Source organism: Salmo trutta, chromosome 2 (assembly GCF_901001165.1).
Source record: "Salmo trutta chromosome 2, fSalTru1.1, whole genome shotgun sequence".
In the NCBI taxonomy this organism is placed as follows: domain Eukaryota; kingdom Metazoa; phylum Chordata; class Actinopteri; order Salmoniformes; family Salmonidae; genus Salmo; species Salmo trutta.
Window position 1 is genome coordinate 12,627,758 of NC_042958.1, and position 16,245 is coordinate 12,644,002.

A 16,245-nucleotide genomic window follows, 5' to 3' on the forward strand; every position below is an offset into this window, starting at 1 on the left:
TATTTAAATAGTGGAGTAGGGTGGTGTACTTTTTTGTTGTTGTGGGTGTTAGTGTTAGATGGTAGGGTATTTGTTTATTTTTTCAAGAAAAGTATAAGGGAGTTGTACTCGAGTCTAGTAGGTGGCAGTAATGCACGTTTATTGGATGCCAACCGCCGTTAAACCTAATCGAAGAAGAAGTAGCAGCTAGGCTTCAGGGAATCCCTACGTTTCCTAGTGAAGGAGGTGATTTCACATCAAAATGATGACATTTCTTCCTAAACTTCTTTTGCTAGTATTACTAGCTTTCCCGGCAACGATTATCATGAAAGGTGAGTCTATCGAACTGGAATTAGGGTTGACTAGCTGAATTGAAACAACCTTGGCTATTACAGCTAACGTTAGCTTTATGGAAAGCCACTGTCTGACAGTGTCCCAAGCGCATTTTGACATGTGCAAATATTATTTTCTGCTAGTACGGCATTGTAGCTACTGTCCTTCTCAAATAACAGTTTTGTCTGTTTCGATACTGGCTACACGTTTTAGTACCTATTCATTTCAAATGTAATTTAATAGTGATTCTTGCTCAGTCAAAAGTGGAAACTACAGTAGCTAGACTGACGTGTCCTTACCAGCCAGCTTGCGGCTAGCTGTCATTTATGTAGTTAGCTATCTAGGTTGTTAATTTGTATCTACACCATCACCTAGTTAAATTGGTTTATGTTGTGCTGATCGTCTTTAATCTAACTATCTATCCGTGTGCTCTTTGGTGGAAGGTGTCTAGCTAGTAGTAGTGCTAACTAGTAGTTAACGTTGTCGATAATGAACAAAATTAGAAACGCAACATTTTCAAAGATTTCAATGAGTTACAGTTCATATAAGGCAATAAGTCAGTTGAAATACATTAATTAGGCCCTAATCTATGGATTTCACATGGGAATACCAATATGCATCCGTTGGTCACATACCTTTTTTTTTTTTAAAGGTAGGGCATGGATCAGAGAACCAGTCAGTATCTGGTGTGACCACCATTTGCCTCATGCAGCGCGACACATCTCCTTCACTTAGTTGATCAGGCTGTTGATTGTGGAATGTTGTCCAACTCTTCATTGGCTGTGCTAAGTTACTGGATATTGTTGGGAACTGGAACACACGGTCTTAAACGTTGATCCAGAGCATCCCAAACATGCTCAATGGGTGACATGTCTGAGTATGCAGGCCATGGAAGAACTGCAACATTTTCAGCTTCCAGGAATTGTGTACAGATCCTTGCGACATGGGGTCCTACATTATCATGCTGAAACATGAGGTGATGGCGGCAGATGAATGGCATGACAATGGGCCTCAGGATCTCGTCACAGTATCTCTGTGCATTCAAATTGCCATCAATAAAATGCAGTTGTGTTCGTTGTCCATAGCTTATGCCTGCCCATCCAATAACCATATTGCCACCAACATTGACATCAGCAAACCGCTTGCCCACACAACACCATACACGTGATCTGCTGTTGTGAGGCCAGTTGGACGTACTACCAAATTCTCTTAAACGACGGCTGCGGCTTGTGGTAGAGAAATTAACAGCACGTTCTCTGGCGACAGCTCTGGTGGACATTCCTGCAGTCAGCATGCCAATTGCACACTCCCTTAACTTGAGACATCTGTGGCGTTGGGTGACCCAACTGCACATTTTAGTGGCTTTTATTGTCCCTAGCGCAAGGTGCACCTGTGTAATGATTATGCTGTTTAATGAGCTTCTTGATATGCCACACCTGACAAATGGATGGATTATCTTGGCAAAGGAGAAATGCTCATTAACAGGGATGTATCAATCAATTTGTGCACCAAGTTTTTGAGAAATTAGCTTTTTCTGCATTTGTAAAAGTGGACCAACACTTTACATGTTGCGTTTTTTTATTTTTTTCAGTATATTATTAGTCTGATTTAATCAACAAATACGGTAGTCAGATTAAAAAGGTTAAAGGTACAAGACTTTGTACATATCTGGCTATGTTGACAAAATCACTATATATCCCATCGAGCCAAGAGGGGAGAGGCTACCTGTTTTCACAGTTCCAAGACCTGTCAGATACGTCCAGCTAACCCTACGCCAATGATGCTGGTGCATCTCCAAACTGAACTCAAGTAGCAAGGATATCCTTCGCCACCATTGTCTGACGACACGACAGATGGCTTGAACCCGTCATGACTATTCCACAAACAAATCATTTAAGTTTCTTTCTAGAAAATGTCTTGTTTACATGATTGTATAACTAGCAAAGGAGTTTTGAAGTTGACGGTGCAGTATTTATGGAGTTTGGCAATAAGGATGAAAAACTAGCATAGTTCAGCTAGTTTATCCAGGGAAAACAAACTTGGACTGAATATAGCTGGGCGCACATGAACACTAGACTAATTCAGGATTATAGTTTTTATGCCCTGATATCAGGAGCTGGCAGCAAAGTTTTGATAAAACGATTCAGACTGAAACTAATACATCAGATGACAAATATTTGAGAGCGAATCGATATACACTGCTCAAAAAAATAAAGGGAACACTTAAACAACACAATGTAACTCCAAGTCAATCACACTTCTGTGAAATCAAACTGTCCACTTAGGAAGCAACACTGATTGACAATACATTTCACATGCTGTTGTGCAAATGGAATAGACAACAGGTGGAAATTATAGGCAATTAGCAAGACACCCCCAATAAAGGAGTGGTTCGGCAGGTGGTGACCACAGACCACTTCTCAGTTCTTATGCTTCCTGGCTGATGTTTTGGTCACTTTTGAATGCTGGCGGTGCTTTCACTCTAGTGGTAGCATGAGACGGAGTCTACAACCCACACAAGTGGCTCAGGTAGTGCAGCTCATCCAGGATGGCACATCAATGCGAGCTGTGGCAAGAAGGTTTGCTGTGTCTGTCAGCGTAGTGTCCAGAGCATGGAGGCGCTACCAGGAGACAGGCCAGTACATCAGGAGACGTGGAGGAGGCCGTAGGAGGACAACAACCCAGCAGCAGGACCGCTACCTCCGCCTTTGTGCAAGGAGGAGCAGGAGAAGCACTGCCAGAGCCCTGCAAAATGACCTCCAGCAGGCCACAAATGTGCATGTGTCTGCTCAAACGGTCAGAAACAGACTCCATGAGGGTGGTATGAGGGCCCGACGTCCACAGGTGGGGGTTGTGCTTACAGCCCAACACCGTGCAGGACGTTTGGCATTTGCCAGAGAACACCAAGATTGGCAAATTCGCCACTGGTGCCCTGTGCTCTTCACAGATGAAAGCAGGTTCACACTGAGCACATGTGACAGAGTCTGGAGACGCCGTGGAGAACGTTCTGCTGCCTGCAACATCCTCCAGCATGACCGGTTTGGCGGTGGGTCAGTCATGGTGTGGGTTGGCATTTCTTTGGGGGGCCGCACAGCCCTCCATGTGCTCGCAAGAGGTAGCCTGACTGCCATTAGGTACCGAGATGAGAACCTCAGACCCCTTGTGAGACCATATGCTGGTGCGGTTGGCCCTGGGTTCCTCCTAATGCAAGACAATGCTAGACCTCATGTGGCTGGAGTGTGTCAGCAGTTCCTGCAAGAGGAAGGCATTGATGCTATGGACTGGCCCGCCCGTTCCCCAGACCTGAATCCAATTGAGCACATCTGGGACATCATGTCTCGCTCCATCCACCAACGCCACGTTGCACCACAGACTGTCCAGGAGTTGGCGGATGCTTTAGTCCAGGTCTGGGAGGAGATCCCTCAGGAGACCATCCGCCACCTCATCAGGAGCATGCCCAGGCATTGTAGGGAGGTCATACAGGCACATGGAGGCCACACACACCACTGAGCCTCATTTTGACTTGTTTTAAGGACATTACATCAAAGTTGGAATAGCCTGTAGTGTGGTTTTCCACTTTAATTTTGAGTGTGACTCCAAATCCAGACCGCCATGGGTTGATAAATTGGATTTCCATTGATTATTTTTGTGTGATTATGTTGTCAGCACATTCAACTATGTAAAGAAAAAAGTATTTAATAAGATTATTTCTTTCATTCAGATCTAGGATGTGTTGTTTAAGTGTTCCCTTTATTTTTTTGAGCAGTATATAAACCCAAAATCAGCTGTATCTGCCAATAGTAAAACAACGCTTAAAACGATGTTTGAGTGAACCTGAATCCAAAAAATGTATAGTGAAGTCGCTTCTAGACACTGTAGACTCCTCCTCTTCAAATCAAATGTATTTATATAGCCCTTCTTACATCAGCTGATATCTCAAAGTGCTGTACAGAAACCCAGCCTAAAACCCCAAACAGCACGCAATGCAGGTGTAGAAGCATGGTGGCTAGGAAAAACTCCCTAGAAAGGCCAAAACCTAGGAAGAAACCTAGAGAGGAACCAGGCTATGAGGGGTGGCCAGTCCTCTGATTGGCTGTGCCGGGTGGAGATTATAACAGAACATGGCAAAGATGCTCAAATTTTCATAAATGACCAGCATGGTCAAATATTAATAATCACAGTAGTTGTCGAGGGTGCAACAAGTCAGCACCTCAAGAGTAAATGTCAGTTGGCTTTTCATAGCCGATCATTGAGAGTATCTCTACCGCTCCTGCTGTCTCTAGAGAATTGAAAACAGCAGGTCTGGGACAGGTAGCACGTCCGGTGAACAGGTCAGGGTTCCATAGCCGCAAGCAGAACAGTTGAAACTGGAGCAGCAGCACGGCCAGGTGGACTGGGGACAACACGGAGTCATCATGTCAGGTAGTCCTGAGGCATGGTCCTAGGGCTCAGGTCCTCCAAGAGAGAATTAGAGAGAGCATACTTAAATTCACACAGGACACCGGATAAGACAGGAGAAATACTCCAGATATAACAGACTGACGCTAGCCCCCCGACACACAAACTACTGCAGCATAAATACTGGAGGCTGAGACAGGAGGGGTCAGGAGACACTGTGGCCCCATCCGATGATACCCCCGGACAGGGCCAAACAGGAAGGATATAACCCCACCCACTTTGCCAAAGCACAGCCCCCACACCACTCGAGGGATATCTTCAACCACCAACTTACCATCCTGAGACAAGGCCGAGTATTGCCCACAAAGATCTCCGCCACGGCACAACCCAAGGGGGGGTGCCAACCCAGACAGGAAGACCACGTTAGTGACTCAACCCACTCAAGTGACGCACCCCTCCTAGGGACGGCATGGAAGAACCCCAATAAGCCAGTGACTCAGCCCCTGTAATAGGGTTAGAGGCAGAGAATCCCAGTGGAGAGAAGGGAACTGGCCAGGCAGAGACAGCAAGAGTGGTTCGTTGCTCCAGAGCCTTTCCATTCACCTTCACACTCCTGGGCCAGACTACACTCAATCATAGGACCCACTGAAGAGATGACTCTTCAGTAAAGACTTAAAGGTTGAGACCGAGTCTTTATCTCTCACATGGGTAGGCAGACATTCCATAAAAATGGAGCTCTATAGGAGAAAGCCTTGCCTCCAGCTGTTTGCTTAGAAATTCTAGGGACAATTAGGAGGCCTGCGTCTTGTGACCGTAGCGTATGTGTAGGTATGTACGGCAGGACCAAATCGGAAAGATGGGTAGGAGCAAGCCCATGTAATGCTTTGTAGGTTAGCAGTAAAACCTTGAAATCAGCCCTTGCCTTAACAGGAAGCCAGTGTAGGGAGGCTAGCACTGGAGTAATATGATCAATTTTTTTGGTTCTAGTCAGGATTCTAGCAGCCGTATTTAGCACTAACTGAAGTTTATTTAGTGCTTTATCCGGGTAGCCGGAAAGTAGAGCATTGCAGTAGTCCAACCTAGAAGTAATAAAAGCATGGATTAATTTTTCTGCATCATTTGTGGACAGAAAGTTTCAGATTTTTGCAATGTTACGTAGATGGAAAAAAGCTGCCCTTGAAACAGTCTTGATATGTTCTTCAAAAGAGAGATCAGGGTCCAGAGTAACGCCGAGGTCCTTCACAGTTTTATTTGAGACGACTGTACAACCATCAAGATTAATTGTCAGATTTAACAGAAGATCTCTTTGTTTCTTGGGACCTAGAACAAGCATCTCTGTTTTGTCCGAGTTTAAAAGTCAAATGACATCCCCAAGAGGTAAAATATATAGTGAAAACAATAGTGGTCCTAAAACGGAACCTTTAGGAACACCGAAATTTACAGTTGATTTGTCAGAGGACAAACCATTCACAGAGACAAACTGATATCTTTCCAACAGATAAGATCTAAACCAGACCAGAACTTGTCTGTGTAGACCAATTTGGGTTTCCAATCTCTCCAAAAGAATGTGGTGATCGATGGTATCAAAAGCAGCACTAAGATCTAGGAGCACGAGAACAGATGCGGAGCCTCGGTCTGACACCATTAAAAGGTAATTTACCACCTTCACAAGTGCGGTCTCAGTGCTATGATGGGGTCTAAAACCAGACTGAAGCGTTTCGTATACATTGTTTGTCTTCAGGAAGGCAGTGAGTTGCTGCGCAACAGCTTTTTCTAAAAATGTTGAGAGGAATGGAAGGTTCGAAATAGGCCGATTTTTAGTTTTTTATATTTTCTGGGTCAAGGTTTGGCTTTTTCAAGAGAGGCTTTATTACTGCCACTTTTAGTGAGTTTGGTACACATCCGGTGGATAGAGAGCCGTTTATTATGTTCAACATAGGAGGGCCAAGCACAGGAAGCAGCTCCTTCAATAGTTTAGTTGGAATAGGGTCCAGTATGCAGCTTGAAAGTTTAGAGGCCATGATTATTTTCATCATTGTGTCAAGAGATATAGTACTAAAACATGTTAGTGTCTCCCTTGATCCTCGGTCCTGGCAGAGTTGTGCAGACTCAGGACAACAGAGCTTTGGAGGAATACGCAGATTTAAAGAAGAGTCTGTAATTTGCTTTCTAATGATCATGATCTTTTCCTCAAAGAAGTTCATGAATTTATTACTGCTGAAGTGAAAGCCATCCTCTCTTGGGGAATGCTGCTTTTTAGTTAGCTTTGCGACAGTATCAAAAATAAATTTTGGATTGTTCTTATTTTCCTCAATTAAGTTGGAGAAATAGGATGATTGAGCAGCAGTGAGGGCTCTTCGACACTGCACGGTACTGTCTTTCCAAGCTAGTCGGAAGACTTCCAGTTTGGTGTGGCGCCATTTCCGTTCCAATTTTCTGGAAGCTTGCTTCAGAGCTCGTGTATTTTCTGTATACCAGGGAGCTAGTTTCTTATGACAAATGTTTTTAGGGGTGCAACTGCATCAAGGGTGTTGCGCAAAGTTAAATTGAGTTCCTCAGTTAGGTGGTTAACTGATTTTTGTCCTCTGATGTCCTTGGGTAGGCAGAGGGAGTCTGGAAGGGCATCAAGGAATCTTTGGGTTGTCTGAGAATTTATAGCACGACTTTTGATGCTCCTTGGTTGGGGTCTGAGCAGATTATTTGCTGCGGTTGCAAACGTAATAAAATGGTGGTCCGATAGTCCAGGATTATGAGGAAAAACATTAAGATCCACAACATTTATTCCACGGGACAAAACTAGGTCCAGAGTATGACTGTGGCAGTGAGTAGGTCCAGAGACATGTTGGACAAAACCCACTGAGTCGATGATGGCTCCGAAAGCCTTTTGGAGTGGGTCTGTGGACTTTTCCATGTGAATATTAAAGTTACCAAAAATTTGAATATTATCTGCTGTGACTACAATGTCCGATAGAAATTCAGGGAACTCAGTGAGGAACGCTGTATATGGACCAGGAGGCCTGTAAACAGTAGCTATAAAAGTGATTGAGTAGGCTACATAGATTATGACTAGAAGCTCAAAAGACGAAAACATATATCTTTTTTTTGTAAATTGAAATTTGCTATCGTAAATGTTAGCAACACCTCCGCCTTTGCGGGATGCACGGGGGATATGGTCACTAGTGTAACCAGGAGGTGAGGCCTCATTTAACACAGTAAATTCATCAGGCTTAAGCCATGTTTTAGTCAGGCCAATCACATCAAGATTATGATCAGTGATTAGTTCATTGACTATAACTGCCTTTGAAGTGAGGGATCTAACATTAAGTAACCCAATTTTGAGATGTGAGGTATCACGATCTCTTTCAATAATGGCAGGAATGGAGGAGGTCTTTATTCTAGTGAGATTGCTAAGGCGAACACCGCCATGTTTAGTTTTGCCCAACCTAGGTCGAGGCACAGACACGGTCTCAATGGGGATAGCTGAACTGACTACACTGACTGTGCTAGTGGCAGACTCCACTAGGCTGGCTAACAGCCTGCTGCCTGGCCTGCACCCTATTTCATTGTGGAGCTAGAGGAGTTAGAGCCCTGTCTATGTTCCTAGATAAGATGAGAGCACCCCTCCAGCTAGGATGGAGTCCGTCACTCCTCAACAGGCCAGGCTTGGTGCTGTTTGTGGGTGAGTCCCAGAAAGAGGGCCAATTATCTACAAATTCTATCTTTTGAGAGGGGCAGAAAACAGTTTTCAACCAGTGATTGAGTTGTGAGACTGCTGTAGAGCTCATCACTCCCCCTAACTGGGAGGGGGCCAGAGACAATTCCTTGATGCCGACACATCTTTCTAGCTGATTTACACGCTGAAGCTATGTTGCGCTTGGTGACCTCTGACTGTTTCATCCTGACATCGTTGGTGCCGACATGGATAACAATATCTCTATACTCTGTACACTCGCCAGTTTTAGCTTTAGCCAGCACCGTCTTGAGATTAGCCTTAACGTCGGTAGCCCTGCCCCCTGGTAAACAGTGTATGATCGCTGGATGATTCGTTTTAAGTCTAATACTGCGGGTAATGGGGCTTGCAGCACAGCTATCCTCGCCATGAGGCGATCGTTCTCCTGTATATTATAAGTACAGCGACTGCAATTAGAAGGCATCATGTTAATGTTACTACTTAGCTTCAGCTGTTGGAGGTCTTGACGAACCAGGTCCAGATAAAACCTCCGGAGTGAAAAAGTTGAATGAAAGAAAGTTGAGTGAGGGAAAAACTAAAAATATAAACGGTAATTTAAAAGTAAAAACCGTAAAGTTGTCAGGTAGCAAAGTAAGGTTGGCAACAAAAACGCACAGCAGCACGTAAACAAGTCTGCAAGTTGTGACCGGAAATGAATGTGCCTAGTCTTCATCTCCTGTCACTCAATTCACATCAAAAACCATGATTTCAACATGGGACAAGCAGCCCTCTATTTTTGGCAAAGCCTGAAAATCATATCTGTTCTTCTGACATTGTAGCCAGCAGTGTTTTGCTTGAGGGGTTCAACGTTAGAAGCTTGCGATATGAGTAATTTGATAATTCAATTAATTTTGCTAGGCCTAAAACCTGTGACTGTAATGAACACAAGATTTGTTCAACCTCAGTTTTAATCCCTTGATAAGATATTAGCTATGTAGCTAAACGCCCTTGCTGCAGCCATGGTAGGTCTGGTGATGTGAACATAATAATAGGATTAATTTTGACTCAGTGACTTCTCTAACTCAAGTTGGTTTTCACAAAATTAGATTTTGTGAGATTTCAAATTGGATGTATTTCCTTACAATCAATGCAGGGCCATTGGTGGCAGCCCAGGATGCTACTGAGGATGAGGAGGCAGCTGATGAAGATGCTGTGGAGGATGTTGATGTGAACGATGAAGATGACGAGGCCGAAGTTGAAGATGATGAAAATACGGAATTGGTAAGAGATTAGGCTACTTTTGTCTGCCTCCCGAGGCCTTTTTGTGTGTAAAAAAATTAAAAATAAACACAATGTCTCTTTTGTATATTTTAGACGGAAGAAAAAGAGGAAGAGGAGGAGGAAGCCGTAGGAGGAGATGTGAAAGCCTCCCCCAATGCTGACACCACCATCCTCTTCGTCAAGGGAGATGGTAGGAGTATGGGCACAGACTAGGGCTCGTCTCAACATATCTGCATGTTGAATTTTGCACATAATCTCCTCATGATTGTTTTGAACTGCTTGTTTTCACTTCAATTCTAAGACCATGACTTGTATTTGTAGATGAACTTAGCTACGATGCTTAGGATATATGTTTCAACCTCAATTTTTATTTGTGCATTTATTGCACATTGCACTGAACAAATGTCTGCTCAATTACTTGAATGAAAAGGAATGAATCTGATTCTGACAAGCCTGAGTGCTTCAAATTCACATTTAAAGCCACCACTCCTACTCTTCTGTTGCTCTTTCTCCTGTCTTTTGCCTTCAGACTTCCCAGCCAACGACATTGTGAAGTTCCTGATGGGCTTTACCAACAAAGGCAGCGACAACTTTGTGGTGGAGTCGCTGGACGCATCCTTCCGCTACCCGCAGGACTTCCAGTTTTACATCCAGAACTTCACAGCCCTGCAGCTGGGCGTAATGGTGCCTGCCGGGCGCCAGGCCACGTTTGAGTACTCTTTCATCCCCGCCGAGCCCATGGGCGGGCGCCCCTTCGGCCTGGTTATCAACCTCAATTACAAGGACAGCAACGTAAGTGGGCCTTGGCTCTTGTCTGTGATTAGTCAGCCATTTTGTGATAGGCAATCATTTGTGAAAAAGATGTATCAAGAATGGTCATGGGTGTTTTTCAGTTTCCTTTCTCTTGGCAAGTGTTGAGATATAACAACTTATAGCTGTGAAGCTTCTTTGAATTCATTTTATATAGTGGCGTGTGGCTGAAGTCTTTCCTTTGCTTGTGAGGTTGCACTTTCATATGAAACGGGGAACGATGAACGATAGTTCACCAGCTGGAGGGGATATCTGAGCCTCTCCCTTGCGCCTCTCTCAGGGTAACTTGTTCCAGGATGCTGTGTTCAACCAGACCGTGACCATCACCGAGAGAGAGGACGCGCTGGACGGAGAGACGTAAGTGAGACTAGATGGGCTAGCCCTCTGTTGGAAGACGGTCAGAAGGGCTAAATGAAACCAGTCTATTGGGGATGGCTGCCAAACAAATAGCCGCCACACCTGGTGTCTTAACTCCTCTCTGTCTTCTGTATCTCTAGGATCTTCATGTATGTGTTCCTGTCTGGTTTGGGTCTGCTGGTGGTGGTAGGCCTTCATCAGCTGCTAGAGTCCAGAAAGGTAAAGCTTCAAAGCCGACACCACTGAATGCAGAAGAATAATTAATTAAAGCTGCACTATGTAACTTTTTGGGTGACCTGACCAAATTCAGATAGAAATTAGTTGTAGTTCTGTCATTCTCATTGAAAGCAGGTCTAAGAAGCAGTAGATCTGTTGTATGTGTGCTTTTTCTATGCTTCCCATTCTTAAGTTTTGTTTTTGCGTCTTCAACTATTAGAATTTTAGCAACCAGGAAGTGGCAGAGCGATTTCTGCGTAGTGCACCTTTAAGCATATTTTTCCTTTGTGTGTGTGCTTTCCTTGTTTTTACAAGAGTGATACGAAGACCGAAAGATATGTACTTTCAATAGCTTTGCTGAAGCAATGCACCATGACAAGATTTACATAGAATGTTGGTAGATGAGCAGTCCAGAGGGAAAGGAATTAGGAGATGCCTCTTCACATTTAACAGTGGGATTCTCCCAGTTCAGATGATTGTCAGTTGATGAGTCAATGTCCTTCTTTCAGGTTGAACACAGTGAGAGTCAGAAAAGGATTCGAGCTAGTACCACTACTTTTCTGAGGAACATGGAGGTAGACAGGGAAAGAGGCGGGTTCGGTTTCAGCTATTTCATTGAAAAGCAAGAATGAAGGCAAAATGGATGTATGCTCCACCACCAATCACCACCAGTCACCACCACCAATCACCACTACTCGGAAATGAATGAATGAATGAATGAATGAATGAATGAATGAATGAATGAATGAATGAATAAAAGGACTAGGGGAACAATGTTGAAAAGGCCATGGGTGTGGAAGATGGGTTTTGGGGATTGTGTTTCAATGTTGTATTGAGAAAGTTCAAGTGTCTAACCCACACTAGAACATTTCAGAAGACTGAGGGGGATAAAGAGTTAAGTTTGCAAGACAATTTTAGGGTTTTGTTTATGTAGAAGTCTAGGGAAAGTACAAGTTTCGCTTCCTCTTCAGTTCGGTCACTCTTGTGTTCTCCCCCACCCCGTGCAGAGGAGGCGGCCAGCTGCCAAGGTGGAGATGGGCACTTCTAGCCACAACGATGTGGACATGAGCTGGATTCCCCAGGAGACCCTTAACCAGATCAGTAAGTCCTCACCTCACCACTCACTCATTCAACATTATGCTAGCTAGTAGCCACAGGGGAGCTAACTGTTTTATGCTAGCCATTAGCCACAGGACATTATGCTAGCTAGTAGCCACAGGGGAGCAAGCTGTTAATGCTAGCTATTAGCCACAGGACATTATGCTAGCTAGTAGCCACAGGGGAGCAAGCTGTTAATGCTAGCTATTAGCCACCGGGGTGCCAGCACCTTCAACAGCTGAGCCTAGGTTACTAACAGTGTAAAGTGAAATATATGGGTATATCTTAGATTGAGCTGCATAAGTGCATGGAAAAAAGCTTTTGAAGCTACAGTGTCAAATGAAATGCTTTTAAGAGGACTGAAGTGTAAGCACATCCTAGCTGCTATGCCCCATCCTTGCTGTGGTCCTCTTTCTATAGCCTACATGCTCCTCTATTGTGCAATCCCCTCTAGTTCACCAACTGCGGTCAGCTTTGTAACGTTGCAATGTTTCCATAGATGCCTGTTGTCAACTTTGGGGATATTTCACTTTTCTAGAATTCTCTCTGTTTGGCTGGTGTTTCAAAACAACCTGTTCTCTCTCTGGGCATGGGTTCATTCTCTTTTCTCTCTCTCCCTCTTTCCTTGCGTCTTCAGTGCAGAGTCGGCGAGGTGAGGCTTCCCTTTCTCTCAGGAGTGAGCGGTAGTAGTTTAGCAAAATGTTAAGTTTGCTCTAGTTGTAGTCCTAAAGAACGTATCTGTTTGACTCAACAGTGAATTCAATTAGCATATACAGAAGTACTGATATCTCAATCATTGATTCATGTTAGTCTCTGTTGTAGCATCTATGGTCACTGACATCAATCCCTAGTCCCTAGAGACACTCCTCATGGGGCTGAAAGGGTCAATTTGATATAGACCTCGTCACCATATTTGCCTATGTGGAGTTTCTACCATAACTCATCCAATTCTTACAGATCTACAAGATGCGGCTAGGTGTTGGTTTTAGACTGTGCCTATGCAAAAAGTATTTGTAAGATCTCCATATCTGATCCAAAGAGTGACATCTAAAAAGGACACCACCTGCAAACCTTCCCTAAATCTCTCCTGTTGTTTCCCCAGACAAGGCTTCCCCCAGACGATCTCCCCGCAAGCGGACACAGAAGCGCTCTGCTGGTTCGGACGAGTGATGGACCCCCACTGCCCAGTTCTGCCAGTCGCAGGCGAGGAGAGGCAACAGCCTTCTCTCACCACAGAATCTCTTCACAAGAGGCCGGTTTCTACCGCTAAACTAGACGATAAATACCAAACGGACCCATTTAGTTTTTTGTCGAGGCGTTATTATCACAGGTATTGTGATGAAGAAATGGTTAATTCATTTTGAGTAAGTTTTTGTGAAGATTAAAGTCCTGAGAGATGGGAAGGGGGGGTATTAGAGCTAGGTAAACGATAGTGGGGGATGATACACAGATTAAAGTCCTGAGAGATGGAGATGGGAAGGGGGGGATATTAGAGCTAGGTAAACGATAGTGGGGGATGATACACAGATTAAAGTCCTGAGAGATGGAGATGGGAAGGGGGGGATATTAGAGCTAGGTAAACGATAGTGGGGGATGATACACTTCATGGTTTTTTTCTTTTAGGTAATTTTTTTGGTTGCGACTGCCTTTCCTTTTTTGACCTGTGGATACCTTTTTGAGGCAGAATAGTGATTGTTGTTTTTGGTATCCCGGAGAGCTGTGATTACACACACCTTGTCTGTAAAAACATATACATATATATATATATATATGTGTGTGTTTTGCACTGGTTAATATCTACACATTTGTGTTTGTCACATTATTCTTCTCTGCTGCTTCGTGGCACAGAGGATGGCCGGCTTCGAATCTTGTCATTTGAAGTGCACTGCAATGTTCGGCCATCTTTCACAGCTTGGATGATTCGGTGAAGACATGGTAAACGGGCTTCTTTTGTCCTCAATGTGCCTGTAAAAAAACATGTTTTGTGTCATTTACTGTAAATTTGCATTCTTTATATTCCAAGGCTCGATTTATTTCATCTACGCCTATGAATTCAGTATTTAATTTTCAATCTGAGGATCTGAATAAAGCACTGGTGTGGGTGTGTGTATGTTTACTGATGAGTGCCCTGTAATGCTAATTTAGTTTCTTGACTTGTCTGGGATAATGACTTGTGTTTTACAGGCACAGTACATTTACTACTGTACCACAAGGCCCCCCATTTCATAAACCTCTGAGAGGGGCTTTGGACTAACTGTTCGGCACTGACTGTCAAATTTGTGAAAACAAATGTTCACTATTAAATCTTCCACTCCCCCCTCCCCCAACCGTCTTTCTGTTGTGTGATTCATGGAGCTTTTTAATGACCATTTGAGAATAGATGGATCCCAAATGATTTTTTTCCCCCCTCTGTATATGAACTTGTATTGAAAACATATTGTAGCAAAAAAAAGAATTTTTACACTGCAGTATGAAAGTGTTCATTTTGGACACTGGTGCAGCTTGATGTAGAAAACAGAAAATTAAAGTGGAGATGTATGTGATGTCTTTATTTACTGCAGTGTGAACTAATACATATATTGTCTTCACTCTTGCTGAACACTGTCAATGAATTCATTTAAGTAATTGGTTAGTGTATAATGGTAGAGCAATAACCGCACAGCCTGGGATTAAAACAAACAGCACTGCAGAAATTGCATTTAGTCAAACATAACCTTTTTAAAATGCAATGCGATGTCTGTGCATTGTAGTTTGTTTGAATCTTGGGCTTGTATCTACAAAGCATCTCAGAGTACTGATCTAGGATCTTACCAGATAATCTTATTCATTATTATCCTTAGAGATACTTTTGGTAATGTAGCGTATGTGGACACCTGCTCGTCGAACATCTCATTCCAAAATCATGGGCATTAATATGGAGTTGGTCGCCTCTTTACTGCGATAACAGCCTCCACTCTTCTCGGAAGGCTTTCCACTAGATGTTGGAACATTGTTGTGGGGACTTACGTCCATTCAGCCACGAGCATTAGTGAGGTTAAGCACTGATGTTGGTGTGCCAATTCATCCCAAAGGTGTTCGATGGGGTTGAAGTCAGGGCCATTTAAGTTCTTCCACACCGATCTCGATAAACCATTACTATTGAAAGTCAACTTTGGGTACGAAAAACGATGCCACCTCTTTCTACATTTTCTAACACAAATGGGGTTTCATTCTGGTCATGTGCGCCACGACAGCTAATGGTGCTTTCAATACAACTGGGAAAACTAATTCAAATCATGACGTCAATGATCTTCAGGTCGGAAAGTCGGGAGCTCTGGAAAGGAGACAGAGTTTCCAACTTAGTATTCCGAGTTGGAACAAAAATGTTTGCGTCATTTTATTTATTTTTTTGCGTTCCCAGCTGTTTTGAACGCACTGAAGTCGGGAGTCGTTGATTTCCGAGTTACCTGTAGTTTTGAACTCAGCATAAGCTAGCCACTATAGTTAGCCAGTAACGCCTCCAGTAGCCCTACTGTACACTACATATACAAAAGTATGTGGACATCCCTTCAAATGAGTGGATTCTGCTATTTCAGCCACATGTATAAAATCGAGCACACAGACATGCAATCTCCATAGACAAACATTGGCAGTAGAATGTCCTTACTGAAGAGCTCAGTGACTTTCAACGGTGAACAAGTCAGTTCGTCAACTTTCGGTCTTGCTAGAACTGCCCCGGTCAACTGTAAACGCTGTTATTGTGACATGGAAACGTCAAGAAGCAACAACGACTCAGCCACACAAGCTCACAGAACGGGACTGCCGAGTTCTGAAGCGCGTAGCATGTAAAAATCATCTGTCCTTGGTTGCAACACTCACTGCCGAGTTCCAAACTGCCTCTGGAAGTCAGCACAAGAACTGTTCGCCGGGCCGAGCAGCCGCACACGAGCCTAAAATCACCGTGCGCAAAGCCAAGCGTCGGCGGGACGTGTATAAAGCTCGCCGCCATTGGACTCTGGAGCAGTGGAAACGTGTTCTCTGGAGTGATGAATCAAGCTTCAACATCTGACAGTTCCAATCTGGGTTTGACGGATGCCAATAAAACGTTTGGTGGAGGAGGAATA

At 43.9% G+C, this 16,245-nt stretch overlaps 1 protein-coding gene across 3 annotated transcripts; it reads left to right on the forward strand.

Annotated features, from left to right (window-relative positions):
• The first annotated feature begins 16 nt into the window (after positions 1-16).
• On the forward strand, positions 17-14,594 carry LOC115150710 (translocon-associated protein subunit alpha). 3 transcript variants are annotated; one of them, XR_003867148.1, is made up of 10 exons: positions 17-311; positions 9,534-9,661; positions 9,755-9,851; positions 10,191-10,453; positions 10,752-10,828; positions 10,969-11,047; positions 12,052-12,145; positions 12,780-12,794; positions 13,245-13,564; positions 13,642-14,594. XR_003867148.1 is itself a non-coding variant. In XM_029694251.1 (9 exons), the coding sequence occupies exons 1-9, from the start codon at positions 242-244 to the stop codon at positions 13,310-13,312; spliced, it is 891 nt and encodes a 296-aa protein (XP_029550111.1). In that variant the 5' UTR covers positions 17-241; the 3' UTR covers positions 13,313-14,594. The 3 variants fall into 3 exon arrangements, 2 of the variants coding, with proteins under 2 accessions (XP_029550111.1, XP_029550126.1); XM_029694251.1 differs by having other exon boundaries at positions 13,245-14,594; XM_029694266.1 differs by lacking the exon at positions 12,780-12,794 and having other exon boundaries at positions 13,245-14,594.
• Positions 14,595-16,245: the final 1,651 nt, after the last annotated feature.

What these genes read in the sequence shown, in the direction of transcription:
- LOC115150710 (XM_029694251.1), top strand. Translation starts at nt 242, where the DNA reads ATGATGACATTTCTTCCTAAACTTCTTTTGCTAGTATTACTAGCTTTC. An exon ending in GGCAACGATTATCATGAAAG is followed by an intron (nt 312 to 9,533) that starts GTGAGTCTATCG and finishes CAATCAATGCAG; the next exon opens with GGCCATTGGTGGCAGCCCAG. An exon ending in ATGATGAAAATACGGAATTG is followed by an intron (nt 9,662 to 9,754) that starts GTAAGAGATTAG and finishes TGTATATTTTAG; the next exon opens with ACGGAAGAAAAAGAGGAAGA.